This window comes from Nestor notabilis, unplaced genomic scaffold (genome assembly GCF_000696875.1).
Source record: "Nestor notabilis isolate BGI_N333 unplaced genomic scaffold, ASM69687v1 scaffold11828, whole genome shotgun sequence".
NCBI lineage: Eukaryota > Metazoa > Chordata > Aves > Psittaciformes > Psittacidae > Nestor > Nestor notabilis.
The window spans coordinates 83,323-102,491 of NW_009941529.1; the positions used below are offsets into that span (position 1 = coordinate 83,323).

Sequence of the window (19,169 nt, forward strand, 5' to 3'; positions counted from 1 at the left end):
AGGCCTCTGTTAGAGGCATTCTGCAAGTAGAGATGAGAAAATGCTCTATGGAACTTCAGGAACTCATTATCTCTAAAGTTCAGGGTTTTTCCTCTTCCTCCACATACTGAAAATAAATAACAAGGGAGATGGCAATCCTGTCACAGTTGTCTGAGTTTGCAGGGCTGGGTTCAGTTCTCAGATTGGTGCCAGTCCAGACAACTACACTAACATCTTCCTTCACTGGAGTTACTTCACATCTCTGAGGCAAAGTGATTCCACAGTCTGGCTTTTAATTGGTATGGAAATGGCTGTCAGGTCTATTGGGTATGCCTAATCCTGTTGAGCTTCCGAACTGCACTTCACTCCCTTTGCTTTGACAACTCCTTCAGGGCATGGAGGATGTTTTCTGCAAGGACAGTTATACAACCTGTCCCACTGGGGACAGAGAGGGGTGTGCCAGGAACCTGGTTAGGAAGCTTATTCTTCAGACACCTTTGCTATGACAATCTAACAGGTGGGGGAAGAATGCTGTTAGAGAAGAACCCTTTTTTTATGGAGTAGACAGCACATGCTGATTTAGCATGTTCAGAAAATCTGTCAGATTGTTTCAAAGTGCCAGAGCCATGGACCCACACACACAAGAAAGTATTTTCTAGGAAATGCTGTAATAATATTCTATCCTGAGCAAGATCAACAAAATGATTAGTGAAAACTGTCTTTTGAACAAAAATAGTCAGAATGATTGTGATTTGGAAATCCTGAAAGAAGGAAAATTTGGGTTCTAAATGACTTACTAACAACAGGGGGAACGGCATTTTGTGGTGGTGGTCTGAAATCAGGTTTTCCCTGTGGAAAATGTGAATTTTGCCATTTACTCACTCATCCTCACACCAAACTTTAGGGAAGGAATACCTCTGCTTTGACTATTTGCAACTTCTATCTCCATAAACCTTATTTGCCTTACCTCATCCTACTCCCCTGGCCTGAATCTCTCCTCAGACCATTTCTGCTGCCCTTGCTCTCTGTTTGCTACCGTGCAATGCCTTAATTCCTTACTTGAAGTCACATAGCTGCTGCTATGGGTATAAGATCTTTTTTCCACTCCACTCCCTCCAGTTTGGGATGATGTTTTGAGCCCACTGCTGCTCCCTCCTTCTGGAAGAGATGAGCACAAAATGAGACATTCTCCCAAGGTAGAAGATAAGAAAAGAAAGGACACTGCAAAACAAGGCAGGAGGTACCCAAAGCTGTTCTCACACTCAATTACAAATATAGCTTCATGTCTGTATCAAAACTGCAGAGAAGTGTCTCGGCAGAGCAGATAAAACATTCAGACTGCAGACCCAGCAGGTCTGTATTCAAATTTTGCTCCATACATGGACTGAAGGATACTCTTGGTAACCCTCGTTATAAATAAGATAGTGCAATTCCTTTCCAATCCAGCTGCAGCAAGCTTATCAAGAATATAGTGGTATAAAGAGCATAGAGGATTTTTACCTGCTTGGTACTTGTACTTCCCTACAGAGGTAGAAATCACCCATGACACCTGACATTACCCAAAAAGATTCACTCACTGTTGTCAACTGTAAGATGACAGGAGAATACACTGCAGCCTCAGCAGCGGAGGCTGCAGACCCATCACTTTTGACCCTTATCTCCAAGAGACAGTCACCACTGGAGACCCTCTATCTGGGTTTAAGCCCTTGGACAGTTTGGTCTACCATCTTAGTGGACTGTGCAGCTTTGTTTCTGACAGTATCCAGACAGCTTCCCACATACTACTTCCTGCGTACTCTCTACTAACAAGTATTTTGGGAGAAGCATTTCTGAAAATAGCTCCTCTTTGGGTGCAAGCCTTTCTGCACTGAGATTGGCTGTAGCCAGGGAGCTATGGAAATCATTCAGTCAAAAAGCATGGAGGAGCACAGAACAGCAGAAGTAATGTAATGACTGACAGTTACTTACTGGGTGGTAAGGACGTCAGTCTTGTGGTCACAGTCTCTGTAATAACTGAAGAAAGAAAAGGGTGCTGAAGAATTGGCATGTTAATATAGCCAAACAAGCTCAATGTTCTACTTAACTTCCATGGAAGAACATGATTCTTTCAAAGATGGTCTCATCTAAAGAACAGTCCTTTAAGATCACATTGCTCGGGGGCTGCAGTCTCATTAGTACACAACACTGTGTGTCTGTTTTCAAGCCTTTCTAACTCTACAGTAACTAGTGACATACTGTCACAAAAGACTTTTTTTCTTCATGGAATCCCTGTAAAACATGGAAGTGCTATTACGTCTGGGCACTTCTGAACCACAGCCATTACTGGAGCAGCAGCCCTCTTACTAGCTTCTTACTAGTTAATTCACGTAACGCCAGCAGGAAACCTATCACCTGTTTTACACAGAGCCAAAAAAAGTGTCTAAAGAACATTTTCTAGGCCACGAAGGGCACTGATACCAGAGGTAGGAGGAGAATCCAAATGTCTGCACTACTGGCTAGAAATGTTTCCATAGGGCAATCATCTGTGGTTAAACAATCAAGTCATGCTACATGTCTCTATATGTCTGATCTTGGCCCTTACTCTGTCTTCAACAGAGAAACCAGAGACAAGTACAGAATTTAGCTCTGGACCTGTGGTCAGCATTCAATCCCTTACAAAACTGAGCATCTGCTTCTGGGATTTCTGGTGTGTGACTCAGAAAATGTTCTCCTTACGTCTTTCAGTGACTTCTGATCCATCTTGCCTCGTTTTCTTTGTTACAGAATCCATACCATTGCCACCTGCAAGGAAAGCAGAGACGCGGCACTTAACGCTCTGTGGATAATAAGAGATAACAACAGCACCCCACAAGGCTAGCCACTTTTCTCCCTTCTTCTTGGGAAGACATCTATTCCAGGGAGCTTATAATGCCTTTCCAGATCCGTATGAGTATTACTAATAGACCTGCACCACTTCCCTACAAAACTGGATGCAGCAGAGCTGAAACAGCAGGAGGGGCTGTGAAGCCAGCAGGTGAAATAGGGGCCATTGAAGCAAATCCACTCGGTGCTGGAGAAGTTTAGACCTGGATTTACATCCAGACTTTGTGGCACTACACTATTGTCTCCCGTTGTGCCCCTATAAAGGCTTGATCAAAACCACAGGATCGAAATGCCGCTCCCACACATCTGCTCTGGGCAGGACTCGACAGTACAGGATTAGAAGTGCAGGCAGTGGCAGGAGTAAGCTAAAGCTACCTGCACCATGCCAGCACTGCCAGAAAAACCCAAGCAGAGACACTGTTGCACTTTTGACAGTAATACCGTGCATTCTCTGAGTAAATTGATGCTAAAGCCACAACGCTGACTTCAGTGAAGCAGAAAAACACTGGAGGTACCTTTAAACTAGCTATTTTGAGCAGCTAGGAACTTAACGTAGGACGTGCTTTATCTTGCTTTATAGGCAGAGCAGAGACAGTTTGGAGGTCCTGTCTGAGTCTTTGGAATCTGATCGAATTTAATGCCAGCTCAGGTCAGTCTACATAGTATTGGAATCACTGCTGGGAATGCTGTGTATATTCCTCTTCATGCCTTGGATCCCTCTCCAGTCAAAATTGCAGTCTCTAGCAGAGGTGTGCCTGCCTGCCAAGGCAGGAATACCACAAAGAAACGTTGTGATTGCGGAAAGGAAACACCAACTAGAAAACATTTCTGTCAGAAGGAAATGCACATTTGCTCTCTCTAAGAGATAACTTTTGCTCATCTCTCTAAGATAACATTTTATCTTGTGCAGCCACAAACAATGAAAAGGAAGAGCTTTTGGTTTATGCACAAGGTGATACCAGGCCAGAACTCTCCACTGCATTCAAAGACTCCTCCTCAAAACTGAAGACCCAGCTGTACCAAAACCTACACAAGTAACAGGCTGAGCCTAAAAAACACACTTTGGGAAAAATTCCTTCCAAGTTTCAGAGCCCAGCTTGAGGCAGAACCCAAGATTGTGCCCTCCAATACAGCTCCCATTTGAGTTTGATCCTCATGATTCCACTTACCCTTCTGCAAAGTGTCTACCGAATAGCCCCCTTGATGTTACACTTGTATTGCCCATGCACAGATAATGATATAAGGCAGGATGCAGCAGAGAATCTGCAGGAATATCTTCAGTTCAGATTCAGTTCTGCTATTCCCAGAACTGGACAGGAACAATTTGAGTGTAGGAGACACACTATCAGTCAAGCCACTTTAGCCTCCTGTCACAAACTCAGCTCAACTTTGCAGAGAACACCCACAGTGCCCACAGCCCTCACCCTCTGCACCTCAGACCCTGAGCTTGGCTCAACAGCTCTGCAAATGGAGCTCCTGAGGCCACATCCAAGTCCATACATAACCTTGGCATCAGGATACTATCCAAGCCTTACAGTGTTTGCTAACAATGGGAATTTCCAAGGGATTATCCAGAGTGCCGACTCCAAGGCATGTGCAAGACTGGAGCTGTATGTGTTAGGAGAGTTCCTCCTCCAGCAGGGTAACAGTGCCCTCCAATGGAAGGGTCATTCACTCCAAGGAAAGGCAATCTCCATGCTGTTCTTCTTTACTGCATCAACAGTGAAGACATCTTTCAAGCTCCTTCCCTAAAATACAGATGCTGGAAGCTGTTGTCGGCACTGTTGATTTTGCCAGTGTTTTTGGCAGGGAACACAGTTTTGTATTTGGAAACTGCTTTCCTATTGCTTTGTAGCCCCAGAACTCCACTCCTTTCTGCTACTGGGAAGTGGTGCTGCTTATGGATACTGGAAGAGGCCAGCACCACCATGGGGTGAATAAATCTTGTGCATCTTTGCCTTCCCTTGAGGAAGGGGCATATCTTGCTCTGTTACTAATAAAAATAATAACATAACAAGAGGTTAAACCACATCTTTGGAGCCACACATGCCACAGCCCAGCTCCAGCACATGGTGCAGTTTGACCTATGTTGCATGTCTTTGCCACACGAATGAAAAAGCCAGCCCAGGCTCCAGCAGGGTGACTGAGCTGGATTCTCATTATCTGCCAGGACTGACTCATTTCACCAGCTCCTATCTGGATTCACAAAGCTGTAGCTGTGGGCTACGTCTGTGCAAAGCAATAGTGCTGTTGAATCAGAGAAGCCACCTGCAATCATCTCTGAGCAACAAGCAGGAACTCGTGCAATGGGATCACTCTCAAACAGTGCAGGCAGCATAAGACAGGCCAACCCTATGGCCACTTTGACATAAGCTCAGGGGCTGTAGTGTGCTTGTGGCACCCACAGGAACAGGGAACTTGCAGACCCTAATGGCACGAGGAACCAGGACAGGTCTAGCACTGCCACACTTGTCCACACTGTTTCCTCTCTGTACAGCACTGAAAAGCAAGATAGTAACAGCAGTCCAGCTTTGCAAGGCATGCTTAGATCTGTGCTTTCCACATCAGCCCCACACTGCAGGGTGCCTCCTGCACCTCCTGTTCCACCTGACTGCAGTGCAGCACACTGAGCAGGACATTAAGCCACTGAGATGGGACACTCAAAACCTCTTACTATTTCAGAATTTAGGTATGGTGTGCAAAGCTAATGAAGTTTATTACAGACATTTTTCCAAAGGGAAGGGGAACAGCCACAAAGACATATTTTAATGGAAAAACTAAAGCAGGCACGTTTCAGATGCTTTTATTCCTCCACAATGTCCTTCCAGTTTTCATGTCAGAATGCTGTTTCACCCTCACTGCACATCCTTTCAGCTCTCTTCTTTCTCCATTAATAAGGCTCCTGCTGTGAGACACTCCATTAGGAGGAGGCACCAGCAGGTGCTGAGATTAAAAACATTTAATGTCAGTGGAATCCTTTGATCACAAATAGTCTGAGACTCAGTAGATGTCCCCAAACCATGTCACTGACTATGTTAAAAGCAAATGCCATGTCTCTTATCATATCAAATGTCTCTTAGGGTGCCCCTCCTCTTAATCAAACCTTTCAGGTGCCACTGTCCTGGGACTATAATCACAGAATCAACTGTTTTTTAATAGAGTTTTAAAACGGCCCCTTATCTCTCTTTTTTACACCACAGTCTAGGAACCTGACCTTCTCATTCTGCTTTAAAACCTGTTTCTTTTCAGTTATTCTAACAAAACTAACACAGTCAGAATCAAATCCACCAAATCTGCTCGTTTTGTCGACTCACTGAAATGATCCTCATTCCAGGGAAGCAGGTAAGTGCTCAACCAAAGCTTGGACATGCTGTAGGAACCAAATGCTGCTCTGCCTACAGCCTGTCCTGGCTTCTTTGCCAGCAGTATGTGCTCTATTTTCCAGGGCACAAGCAGGAGCACTGCCCAGACCTCACTCCACACTGCCAGGTGCCTTCCTTTCAAAAATGTGTCCTTACTGTCTCTACTTAATTGGGCTACTCAAAAAGAAACAGTCCAAAGCAAGGCCAGTCTGACCTGCACAAGCTTCTCCCCTCTGGCACAGACAGGGAGCCAAACAACCTGGTATTATACAAAATATGTTTGCAGAACAGGCAAGTGCTACTGTCACCATTTCACAGATGAAAGAACTAGTCATAGAAGGACAAGTAACTTCCCTGAAATCACTCTACAATTCAGTCCAAAGACAGATCTTTTACCTTATGCCACTGTGTTCAAATTGCCAGACCTGCTGCAGAAAGGATTCAAACCAGTTCTGAAAGCAAGAGTTCTCTGACTTACTGTGGCAAAGCTTTAATAATACCTTACAGTGCCTCTTAATCTTCTATGACAAAAATGTGGCACAAAGTCCATAATCAATGAGTCACTGCTGAAATAAGTCCACCAGGCACAGGACAAAGCAAAGCTTGTCCATGGCAACACAAACTTTCACTCAGAAGCAGTTCCAGGCATTCTCAGGACTGAAGATCAATTCCTTAATATGACACCCTGCACCCACCATCTGAAGCCCCAATTTACACTCATCATTCCTCCAGCAAATTTCAGCTCTGCTCAGTTTCAAAACAAGCCAACAGGTGATTTGCATTTCACCATGCTGGTACCCTTACAGAACGGAGAACATCCAGCTAAGCTTTATCTATTTGCATGACAGTAGCACAAGGTGAATTAAAAAGATACCCAGAGCTTGGCTTCACATTTCTTATCTCCCAGCAGGTACACTCCTTTCACTTGATGCTCACTTTAAAAGAGCAGTATTTGCTGACAAACACAGAACCAAAATGACCCAGCTCTTACACAGTCTTATTTTTACACTGTATTCCCCACAGAAAAATGTAAGACCTCCTCTATTTTGCCTGAGAATACAGCCATGTTCTTCAAGGAATCTGGAAGACAGAAAATAAAGGATACTTTTTTCCTACGCTTTTTTAAAGTAATGTAACTTACCTGGAGTGCTTTGCTTACTGAACTGAAAATCTGCTTTCCTCCTCAACTGTTTCCTTTCTACCAAAATTTGCCACCTACACTTTATATCACGTCCTTCCAAAGGTGTGTGGAATCTGAGTGATCATCCAAAAATGTTCACCTCTTCTTTAGTCAACCTGTTTTATTCTCACCCTTCTTCTGCGTTTCTATTCCCGTGCTCTGAAACAAGTCCCAACAAAGGCGTGTCATGGTTTCCTGCCTCACCCTACCCTTCCAATTACCTGACACTCACTGGAAAAAAAGATCTGCCTCCAGGAATCAAACTTTATTGAAAGAAAAAATGCTCTTGCCTATTTGCTCAGGTAGATTAACTATTTAGATCCCAGACAAAGGTGCGAAGGCTTAAATTGGGGAAAATGAAGTTATGACAGTACTTTCTGATACATGATCTGAGAGCTGTTTTGATATTGTCTTACAGAGTCACAGAGCACCTGTGGGTGTCTCTGCAAAGCTGCAAACTAAGCATATTTTACTGCTTGCAATACTAGGGGCTAAACTCCCAGCTAGTACAAACTGGCTGGAAAGTGCTCAAGTCGGCGGTCTGAACTGCACTGCCCACCACACAGATAATTTATGCTCCATTCAGAAGGCAGCACTATTAATAAATATAAATACACCAAACTGATTCAGGAACAAAATTTCTTCCATGTATACCACTTACAGACTTCACTGAACAGGAACTGGAGCAGAAGAGCAGTCACAGTGGGGCAAAGCAAAACTTCATCTAGCTCACAACCCCATCTTCCACCACGGCTCACTTTAACAGCCCACGGAAGACTATGTGAACAGGACAAGCACATAACAGATACTTTCCTGGTGACACTGGAGACTTCCCAAGTCAGAAGCAGCAGCATTGCAATCATTCTTTGATGGGTATTCTCCATTAATTTGTCCAATTATTTTTTGAATCTGTACAACATTTTAATACATTGTGTCCTACAGCAAAGATGTTTACAGGTTAATTATACCTTGTGTAAAGATACTTCCACCTACTGAACATGACAGTGTCATTCTGCATCCTGTGTTTCTTTGTAATAAGAATTCACTTTGGTTCCTCTCACCCTATGCAGATTTTGACAGGTTTGTACCACTGAATGGAAAAGAACTTGATGCTTCATGCCTGTTTTTGCACAGACCTTTTGAGATTGTAGCTGCATACCGTCAAGATTGTACTCTGTTAAGTTACAAACTGGACACTTCCAAAAGTGTGTAGGGGCATGGCTGCTATTCAGCACTATACTGCCACTCCAAAGGCTACACCCTGTGTTTGTTGATGGGAATCAAGACTTCTTCAGAATTCATCAATGCATCTCCTAAATCCCAGAACTTGCAATTATATTTACCATTAGTCAGAAAAAACATTTATGAAGCATAACTTCCTCCCTGCATGGAGGAAGCATCCATGATTCTGCCTTCTGAACACTAACCAAAGGACATTTTTAGTTGCCTAAACAAGCTGCATGTGGTAAGCAACAAATCATTAAGAGGAGTAGAGTTCAGCCTGGGATCTGGCCAAACTGCACTTGGCTTAAGCCTTGACCAAAAGCATAAAAGTGGTTTTAGCTTTTTCATCTCCACACTCTTTGAACATGACACTTTATTGTCCCTCTTACTGTCAACTGAACTTTAAATTTGCACTTTGGTCACCTCATTTTACATCTGTTTGCAGCACAATCCAGAGCTGTGTGCCTCAGACATAGCCTGGCTGCTCAGAGACAGAAGCTGTTCAAGGCAAGACAGCACCGAATGCACTGGGATAGTATAGCTCTGTAAGACCCACCAGTATGAGGAAGACTCACTGGAATGACACATAAGACTTTACTGGAGTAAGAGATGGGACCTCACATTTTAAGATAATATCCTTAGGACTGGAGGACTATTCTCACTCCTTGACCTCTGTTCACCAGTTTTCCTTACATATGTATATACAAAAGTAGCCATCCCAATTTTGATAAAATAAGAAAATTACAGTTTTATAGTCCCTGCAATGTCATCAGTGAGAAAGATACTGGGTTAATGTGTCTTGAGAACAAAGTGTCCATGGAGTGTGTTTTCATGGGTCATTTTGCCAATTTTTTACTGGAAAGAAAAACAAAGGGATGGTGGGGTGGATATAGACGTGCCTTAAATGGAAACCATTGACTGAGAACAACTAACTCCACATTTAAAAGGAGAAATATAAGAGGAGGTAAAGTTGAGGGTGCTGCTTGAAGAAACACACTGATTACTGCACCCAGGTTCCTAATGGGCATAATTTAGAGAGGTCCTGAGCTGCTTCAGCTTTCACTGAAGTCAGTGATTGACTCAAGTATTCTGAGACGCCGGAAGTCAGGTCTCTAGCTGGCACAGTGCAATGAACTGCAGCAGACCCAGCTTCAGGTCATCAGCTGTCACTTCTCCAGTAACATTGGTGGTGTGTGGACTGGTGGTTAGAGGAGGGGAGGCACTGTGAGCTCCTCTTGGAGGAAACAGTCACCATCCTCCCACTCCCCAATCTGTCCTACTCGATTTTGCTTGTAGAAGGTGAAGTTTGTAGAGATGGAGTCACACTGCTGCTGGGCGTACCTGGGAATGTTATACCAGACGCAGAGTCTGCTGCTTTCTCTGTTCCCAGCACAAGAAGAAGCTGCACAGACTCTGAACTTTTAACTGATGTCTCAGTCTGGCAGCTATAGAGATCACATCATGGTTGAAGACAGCACCATTTTCTCTGGTGAAAGATGCTCCAAAAGCCTACAACAGCTGATGCTGGCACTGAGAAAGCTGATAAGATGAGGCAGAACTCTCCACTGCATGTTCAGTGCACCAGGGAGGGGGCTGTGCTGCAGCACATCTGAATCACTTCTCACTCTGCAAGGGGAGCCCAAAGATAGAGTCTCAAAGCTGAACCAGCTGGTTTTGTCACAGCTGCCCTGTAGCAGCTGAAGGGGGGTTCATGGTTTAGAAACAGCTAAGTGATGATAACTTGTTATCTTCAATTTTGAAGGCAGCTGTGGAGCACAGGATAAGGTGTACACAGGTCTGGTAATTCTGCCTTGATTGGCACATAAATTACACAGCTAGTGAATCAGACAAGAAGCTGATTGGAATAGTGCAGGTCCACACAAGGATGGTTCACAGAGGGAAGACGAAACCACACCTATTTCTGTGTAGCAACTGCAGTTCTCTCTGAGCCTTGGTTTTGCACAATGGAGCTGGGCAGCTACTGAACCAACCAGAGCCTCCTGAGTCACCCCCTTGATTCAATGCCGTGAGTCCACGGTTTGCACATCACTTGAGAAACTCACCGTGAGTAACCTCAGGCATGAATAAAAGCCTTGTGGGGAGCTGATCATTGCTTTTGGGGAGCTGGGAGATGAGTAATGTCAGGATGCAAAAAGCCATTGCTAACTCAATCTCCCAGGTTCCAACAGACTTGAGTGATCAAGAGGTGTCTTGGCTGTTTGTATTCATTAATATAAAAACTCTACAGCTAAGGACTGTCTTTCCTCTCTCCTTCTGGCTTTACATAGCATTCTACACAATGGGAGGCTTGCTATAGCTTCTAATGTTTATCACAGTGCAAATAATAAATAGCTGTAATTCTAATAAAGCTATATATGCATATAGAATCACAGAATATATGGAGTATTGTAAAACACTGATCTTTCACAGTACAGGACAAACTGAATTGTACTGGTCCAGCAAGGAAGGTCTGTGGGCTGTTCTGGTAGAGGACAGAGACTGGGAAGAGGTGGCTAAAGACTTGGGCTTGCTGTGTTTACTATTACCATGTAGACAGGAGGAGTGGGACTCTTCAGCAGCTGTAGACAGCTCTCTACCTCTGCTCAGAGACAAGCCAGTAGAGACACTAGGGCCCTGATGCTGTCTTGATGCTCTGCAATAAAACTGCCTAATAGTTAACTAGCAAGCAGCCCAGCCCAAGGGCTGGGGATGGACATGTGCATTGTCTTGTGTGTCTGGAACTGCTCCTGATAATGTAAGTTTCGGGGACAGACAGATCCAAACAGAACACACCGGTGATCTCTTACAGTCCCTCTGTCCTCCATGCAGCATTTAATGCGCACTGATGCTCTGGCATATTGTACATCTTGGTAGAGGTCAGGCTGTACAGCAGGAGTCAGCTAGCAGAGCCAGGAGTTATCACCCATGTCAGGCTCACCTCTAATGGCAGCAGGGCTGGGATGTTAACAGACCTGTTTGCCAACGTGAGCTGCTGCCATCTCTTCCTCTCCCTTTCCACACCCACCATGGCAATTCAGGAGCTACCCAGATGTGCAGCAAGCCACAGCATCTGCCAGGGCACACAGCTGTGAAGCAGATGGGCCTGATCAGCACCGCTCTGAGGGGTATCCCTGTGACTTTAAACTAAGTAACTTTCACCCATAAGGAGCCTCTCCTTCCCTCTGCTGGCTTTTACTTTGTCCTCTACCTAAGAGCTGCCTGCAACACATGCTGCACACAGCAGCAGAGCTCAGAGCTGGGTTGTCTCTCTTGTTTCATGAGCTAGTTGCTCCAAATCAGCCCACTGCCCCATCTGCTTGGTCAAAGACAAAGGAAACCAGTCCTTGAGTGTTTTGAGAGAATGCAAAATCTGATTCACAGGATCAAGTAATTTCCCATCCCCTAGCTTTTAGAAAACTACTGATTGATTGCAAGCCCACCTGTGAACCCTTAAACAGTTTTAGTACCAGTGTCTTTCAGACAAAAAATATACACCAGAAAATGCATTATTTGCTAAGATCACACATCAAATGTTTCAGTCAGCCAGGCAGCAAAGGGACACAACCAATGCCAGATGACCTGGCTGTGGTGCTGCCAGTACAAATAATGGAGAGAAGTCAATGTAAACTATTTACAAAGAACTGTCAGCAAGCAAAAAAAACCCAAAAACCAAAAAAACCTTTCTGGCAGATGCAAAGAAAACAAGATTTGATTTGTGAATTGCTCACCAGCCATACCCATGGTCAAAATTCCAAGCAATTAGTATTTCAAACAAACAATTCAACCTGTTCTACCTGCTGCCAGTCCAAAGCCTGAAAGTTTAAGCACCATCACAAAAAGCAGCACAGGGAGAATTGCAACGCAACAGTGCATACAGGACAGGAGCTGAAGACAACACGTATCTTGGAGATCTGCCTCAGAAGATGATGAGTGTTGGCAAATAAGCCTGATTTCTGAGTGCCCTCCTGACAGAAAATTCAAACCATTGTCAAAAAAATCCTGATGGAAAATCTCTGCTGGGCTCAGCTACAGCTTGCAGCAACTCACCACCTATACAGCCAGGGGTTCTCATTAGCAGGCTGGGAAACGAATGGGAGGGTGCCTGAAAGGTCTCTGAGAGCAGATTTCATTTGCTCTCCCCTTCTCCAGCTCTACACATCCCTGCCCTACAAGTCCTTTTCCCTTCTAAGGTTCACAGGGTAATTTTTGGATCAAGGATTATTTCACAGCCCAGAAAGGATTTTCAAGAGACTTTAGGAAGAGAAGTGCCACTGATGCTCAGGTGAGTTTGTACATAGTGCAAAAACATCTCCTGAAAGTACCTTGGCACAGGGAATGAAATTAAACACAAGAATCTGCATAAAGCCCATAGCTCAAACCTAGACCAAGGAACCTGGCAAAGCACTGAGGATTACTGCAGGGGTACCAGAACTGTTGCTGCAGGGACAGCTGAACTCCAAGTGAGTCTATACTGTTTATGCTACACCTTCTATATCCCATCCCCAAGCTCTCCAGCCATATCTTTACTGTCAAGATCTAACTTCGCTTTCATAACAGATTTGCTCATTATCCACATTGTTTACACAATACTAAGACAGAGCATTAGCCTGATCTCCAGAGCAGCCAGGGGGCAGGTCCAGAGCATAAGCAGTGCCCAACACTCCTCTGCTCATGCAGTCCAGATTGATCTAGCATGCACATCTAAATATGAGTCATGAGTTTTCACATATCCCGAAAGGTCTCGTAGCCATCCCTAAAAGGCTTTCTAACCAATACACAAAGGATTTTGCAGCGTGTCTTCTCCAGAATTTGGCTTGTCCTAAATGGCGTATTGACACAATGAACTCAAACTACCAGTTTCCTAGACCAAGACAAAATTAGGTACATGGAGCAAAAGTCAATGACTTGATACCTGATGTGGCAGGTTTATACTCACTCTTGAGGTGTGCTTGCAGTGTATGTACCCCTTCTATGGTTCTGACAGGTGCAGGAGCAAAAGGGAGCTTCCTGAGAGACTCCTGTCAATAAAGCATAGAGTGCCATGAGCAGCTCCTCAGACAGCAGGGCTCCTGATCCAGCAGGGATGGGGATCCCCAGCAGCAGAAGCAAGCACAATGAGCATATCTTCTAACAAATTTATCAATTATCATTATTTATCATTATCATTATCATAGTATTGCAGGTCACCAAGAGAATGTGCTTCAATTATCATGGGTTCTGATTTAGCATAGAAGCAAACGATCACCCAGGGAAAGAAAGAATTAAGGTACAAGGAGATTTGAAATGTGTTTTAATATATTGATTTTTCTGTTTTGGAGCTGACAAGTTGGAATCCATTGTGGATGAAATACATTTCACTCATCATTTTCAACCATGGACTTTATGAGGAACCTGTGGTAAATAGAAGAAGTACATTGCCAAATGATTTTAACCTACAAAAGAGGGATTATCCCCTCCTTTAAAAATCTTTACAAGTCTGCAGGTTACAGAAGGCTGGAAACTATTGTATCAGATCATGTCACAGTATGTTAAAAGCACAGAACACGCATATACAAATATAATATATATGGTTTGATCCCTTCTGCAGGGATCTTTCCTAGCACATGGAAAGTACGTAGTGATTTTGGATTCAGGGTAGAAAGAAATGATGATTCAAACTCAATTTATTTTAGTAACAGAGATCTTTACTGTGCCCCATCTATATGGCATGTCAGCCTGGTACTTCAGGAAACAGAAAAGCATTAAAAAAACCCAGCCAAATCATGTTTTTTAGTTTTTCAGGTTTGGTATTTGCACAAAATGGGCTTTTTGCAGTCCGTGGATGATGTGCCTGGTTTACTGGCATGTCTGTGCATGTGTTTATGTTGATCATGAAGCTGCCTTTGTTATAAGTTTCAATTAGAAAGCAAGAGGACATTGAATACAGTGACACTGATTACCAAACCTGGTTCTGTACTCCAGCAACACTACTGAAGAGTTTGTGTGGCTTAAAGAGGGACAGGTTTTCCCTCAAGAGTACACAGTGCAGTTAGAAGGGGAAAAGACAGACCCAGAACCACAATAATCTCTTCACTGCTTACAATAGAGGAAATAAATGATGGAGCAAAATCATTAGTTGACTGAAAACTCTCCATCAATTCTGTTTTTCACACCACTTTAATAGAGGAGTTTACAAGAAAAAATATTTTTACTTCCAACAGATTTTGAAAATCACAAAAAATTGAGAATTTCTCTTTGTTCCTTTCTTCCTTCCCCCCCCCCCCCCCCCGCCAAGTAAAAGCAAGCATTGGGAATACAGGTTTTCCCAAAATAAATGTAAAAAAAAAACCAACATGAGAGTTTTGGAACGTTTTTCTACATTTCTTTTTTATGTTTATAATTTAAAATAAGAATAAGAGTTAAACGCAGCAAACTCCGCATTTTTTCCAAAAATGTTTCCCTAAATAGATTCCATTTGAGAACCCTCTTTGCTAACTTTGTTAAGCTGTAGTCTGGTGCTAGACAGAACCTGGAAGAAAGGCACTGCTAAATGAGGCTGGTACAATCTAACCCCAGAAATGGTAAGATAAGCACAAGACAGCTGATTTTCCAGATCTGAACGGTGGTAACACTTAGACGCTTTTCCCACATAACATTTTCTAAGATTACTCTTTATAGTAAAGAGGGCTTGAAAGCACTAAACTGCATTTCTACTCCTTTAACAAGCAAATAAAAACATTTTAAACCCACACATTTTATGTACAATCATGAAGCTTGATCTTTCCCTCAGTTCTGCCAGGTTTACCTGGCTGAGATTCAAGCACAGTAACTCTCTCTGAGTTTTTATCTTCATATTTGAACTCTCCTGTAGACCAAATGATGTAGCAGATATTCTGTCTGGCAGTACAGTAATACTGATGGGGTAAGAGTCTCTCCTTAGTTTGAAATCCATGTCAAACTGAAATCAAGGCATTCCTTTTTGTTCTGTGAAGAAGCAAGAGAAGGTCAACCCAGTGGTGAATATATTCACTTAGAATATGCAAGAGATTTAAACCTGTAATTTTCACATTGTTCTCTCCAACCCTGTGATCAGACAGTCTGTCCTCGGATGAAGGAGCTTTGGGAAAATGTTTCCTTTAACATAATAAGGTTTCTGGGGGAACTGTCAAGCTCAGGTAGCGATGGTTCTGAAGGGAACAGAAGAGTGGGTTTGTACAAACCTGTTAGAACAGCTGTGCCCTGTATATCCTGGGAAGTTCTGACTATAGGCCCATGCATGATGAAGACTGAGGCCATTCAGAAAACTTCCTGAGTCAGACTTGGAATTGAAGACTACAGAGCTCTACAAGATTTCTGTTCCAAGATGGTCCCTGTCAATCTGATCCTTCTCCTTCCTCACTAGGAACCTACTTCCTGTGATTAGGCTCTCAAGCATTTCAGGGTGGTGCTCACTTTTCACTGCCAAAGTAAATAACAGGATGAAAAGTCCCTGCTGGGCTACTAAGGCGTTCCCTCTAAGGCAACATGCTCTGTTGTGAGCCCTGTTTATTGCCAGTGATCATCAGGTATTTATCATGGACTGGCACTTATCACAGTGAAGATCGGTGTTATTACCAGGGATAGGCATTTCAGCTTACATCAGCTTTTTGTTGCCTTGGGTGCTTCAGAGCCATAAATCAACTTCCAAACATACGTTTATCTGAGTATTGCAAAACAGTTTTAAACCAAGAGACTGGTTTCCACTAGTGTAAATCTGGACTGTGCTTATTTCTGTTGTGTTTGTTTAAATATGGAGTAACTCCGTGCACTATAAAGGAGCAATCTGGATCTTATTTTGGTTCTGAAGGTGACATCATACCACTTGCTCTAACTGCTTGTGGCAAGAATGTGTGTGAAACTGGTTTTGTTCCCATTTCTACTGCTATTTATTTGCCAAACTGGTCCTCGGGAAGGTTTAAATCCCTCTTCCTGGCTGTTGTATTGCTGCACCTGCTTTTCCTGGGGCACACAGCCTCACCTGCCATGTGCAGGCTTGCAAAGCCCCAATTTAAATGGCACTCCTTTATTAGAAGATACATTCCAGAAGCATAAAATATTATTATCCAATATACATGGCTAGAAGACTGCTGATCTCCTGCAAGCACAAGATGGGACATGAGACTCTTGCACCTCACGTGGCAGCTGGAAGCCTTGTGCATGTTCTTGGTACTGAGGTTGGAGACTACCTTGGAGACCCTTCTCTCTCATACTATAAAAATTACTAAAGTAAAGAATGAGTAAATCTCGTTGAGAGCTAGTAACACTTCTTCAGAGTTGTCTCTTCTTTGGAAACATTTCCCTGCATTACCAAAATTATGCCTCCATCACTTTTTTCTCTCTTCATTCTTCAAGAACTGTCAAGTATGTCTTTGAAACAGAGATACCAGCTGTGCTCTTTCTACTCCTTTCACAAATTCTCCTCATCTTCTCTTTCCAGCAAGGAGCTGTGGTAATTTATTGATTCCTAAGTTTTGTGGTCATAGGAGGGAAGGTGTAATTCCAATTCACGTGACTGGCAGCAGAGTTGTGTGAGCTGCTGTACTGAAGTTGCTCAGAGATTTAGGACCTTTCCCTGCTCTATTCACTCAACTGTGCCTTGAGTTATGCTTTATTTACAAAATGGAACTGCTCATTCAGCTTCCAGTACATTGTTTCTACTCCTTGATTTACTACCTGAAGCTTTAATTTACAAGTGCTAAGATTTTTAGCTTCCCTGACTATTTAAAGAAAAAACAACTTACTGAGTTCTGGTGGAAGGACATTCAGTCCCTTGAGGTGAGCAAATGCTCTATCAGATCTATACTGAGGGAGTCAGTTGTGCATAATACCTGTTTTGATAAACATTTATTCATGATAGAATAATATTCATTTATCCTGAACTGTCAGCTGGTTACAGGATCAATGTAAAAATGCATTTTGTAGGCTAGTATGTAAACATTTTCTAACACCCCCCAGCTCCCGAAATCTCTTCAGCTCAATAAATACTGATGAACTGAAGAATTGGAGTCTTACAAATAAGAAGTATGTCATTTATAGCACCAATAAAATAGAGAGTCCAGAATAAAACACTGATACAACAGTTCTAAAGTTGGGGGGTGGGGGGTGGGGGGGGTGTTTAAATGCTGGTTTTGGTAAGCAAAGAAGCTGTAAAGTCCAAAGCTGATAAATTCTATACTTCACACACGCCCTATGGCAAGGATGCAGGGAGAACACGGAAAGGGTAAGAAAAATACTTCCTTTTTATTGCATCTTGAATAAAAAGAGAACTCTGACCAAAGTTCTTTAAAGCCATGCAATCCAGAAGCTCAGATCCCAGTTCCAATATTGCATCCACAGAAGCTTTGATCTACACATCTGAAAGCAGGGAGAATGCTTTTGTTCTCAGCACAGGGATGGGACGCTAACAGTGGAAGACATCAAATTAGGCTGGGATGGATTTGGTCACAGGTTGTAAATCACTTGCACACTAGTACAGTATCTTTCTCCTCCTAATTATGTGCCTTCAATCCATATGATGAAAATCTTCAGCCATTTCAAATTCATCAACCAAGTTCATGGGAAATGGAATAAGGTGGATGGTTTGAATGATGACGTGTCAGACTTTCAATCCTTCAACAAATAATGATAGATGCACTATATAGAACAACCAAAGTCAAGAACCTTTAAGTGTGTCGTGAGTAATAGGAGCTACAAATGCCATCGCAGGGCCTGATAAGCAACCCTTACCTATGCAAGAATGCATCAAACCCAGGCACTGAAGGAGTCATACTGTTCGGCAGATCTGACGCTGAGTCAGAGCCTGCTAGGATCTCTTTCAATAAGGAAGTTATAGGTGTCCTTGTCTAGAACACACTTTTACCTTGACTTTCAAGTGAACTGGTCATTTACAGAAAGACACCTTTATACCAGGTTTGCCAAAAGCATAGTGGCCTTTGTTCAACCTGGTCTCCAAAAAGTTTGGGAAGAGTAATGTGTCTACAGTGTGCTGCTCACTCCATGGTGGTTATCCTGGAGGCAATACAGATCCTTGCTCTGTAATGAGGAAGCTGGCAGAGACTGAAACTGGGACCCAACTTTGTTCCACACTGGGATTTTTTTTTAAGATCTTGGCCAAAATGTACAAGGTCTATCTTTCTCAAATTCTGTTATTTTTATACATACCCATTATTTATGTCTTTCACTGTGCCCTTCATCTGTATCATGTGTTGAAATTAATTATAATATTTGTGGACTTCTTTCTATTTTGATATGCCAGCACTTCAGTAATCTTGATCGAGTTTCATATCTACATCTCATACCCTGACCATACAAACGTTCCCACAGAGACAGAACAATAGACCAGATCCACAGGGAACACTCACAACACAGAATCAACACTTTTCTTCAGAAACCATTACAAAGAACAGGTACAAGGGTTAAAACAATCCAGTCTCCACATATTCTTTTTGCTTTGACTGAATTGATTATGAACAGACATATGTAAAAACTGACAACTGTTTGGAGTTACACAGTAGTGAGAAACACATCATTTATCAATAATTAGA

At 42.9% G+C, this 19,169-nt stretch overlaps 1 protein-coding gene across 1 annotated transcript in view; it reads right to left on the reverse strand.

Moving 5' to 3' along the window:
* Positions 1-2,749, reverse strand: part of COL17A1 (collagen, type XVII, alpha 1) — a 34,365-nt gene extending 31,616 nt beyond the window's left edge. The window contains exons 1-2 of the mRNA XM_010020940.1: positions 2,695-2,749; positions 1,039-1,137 (exon numbers count right to left, since the gene is read on the reverse strand). Of these exons, the coding sequence (XP_010019242.1) occupies positions 1,039-1,137; positions 2,695-2,749 (154 nt within the window). The remainder of the gene's footprint in view (positions 1-1,038; positions 1,138-2,694) is intronic.
* Between the last annotated feature and the right edge of the window lie 16,420 nt (positions 2,750-19,169).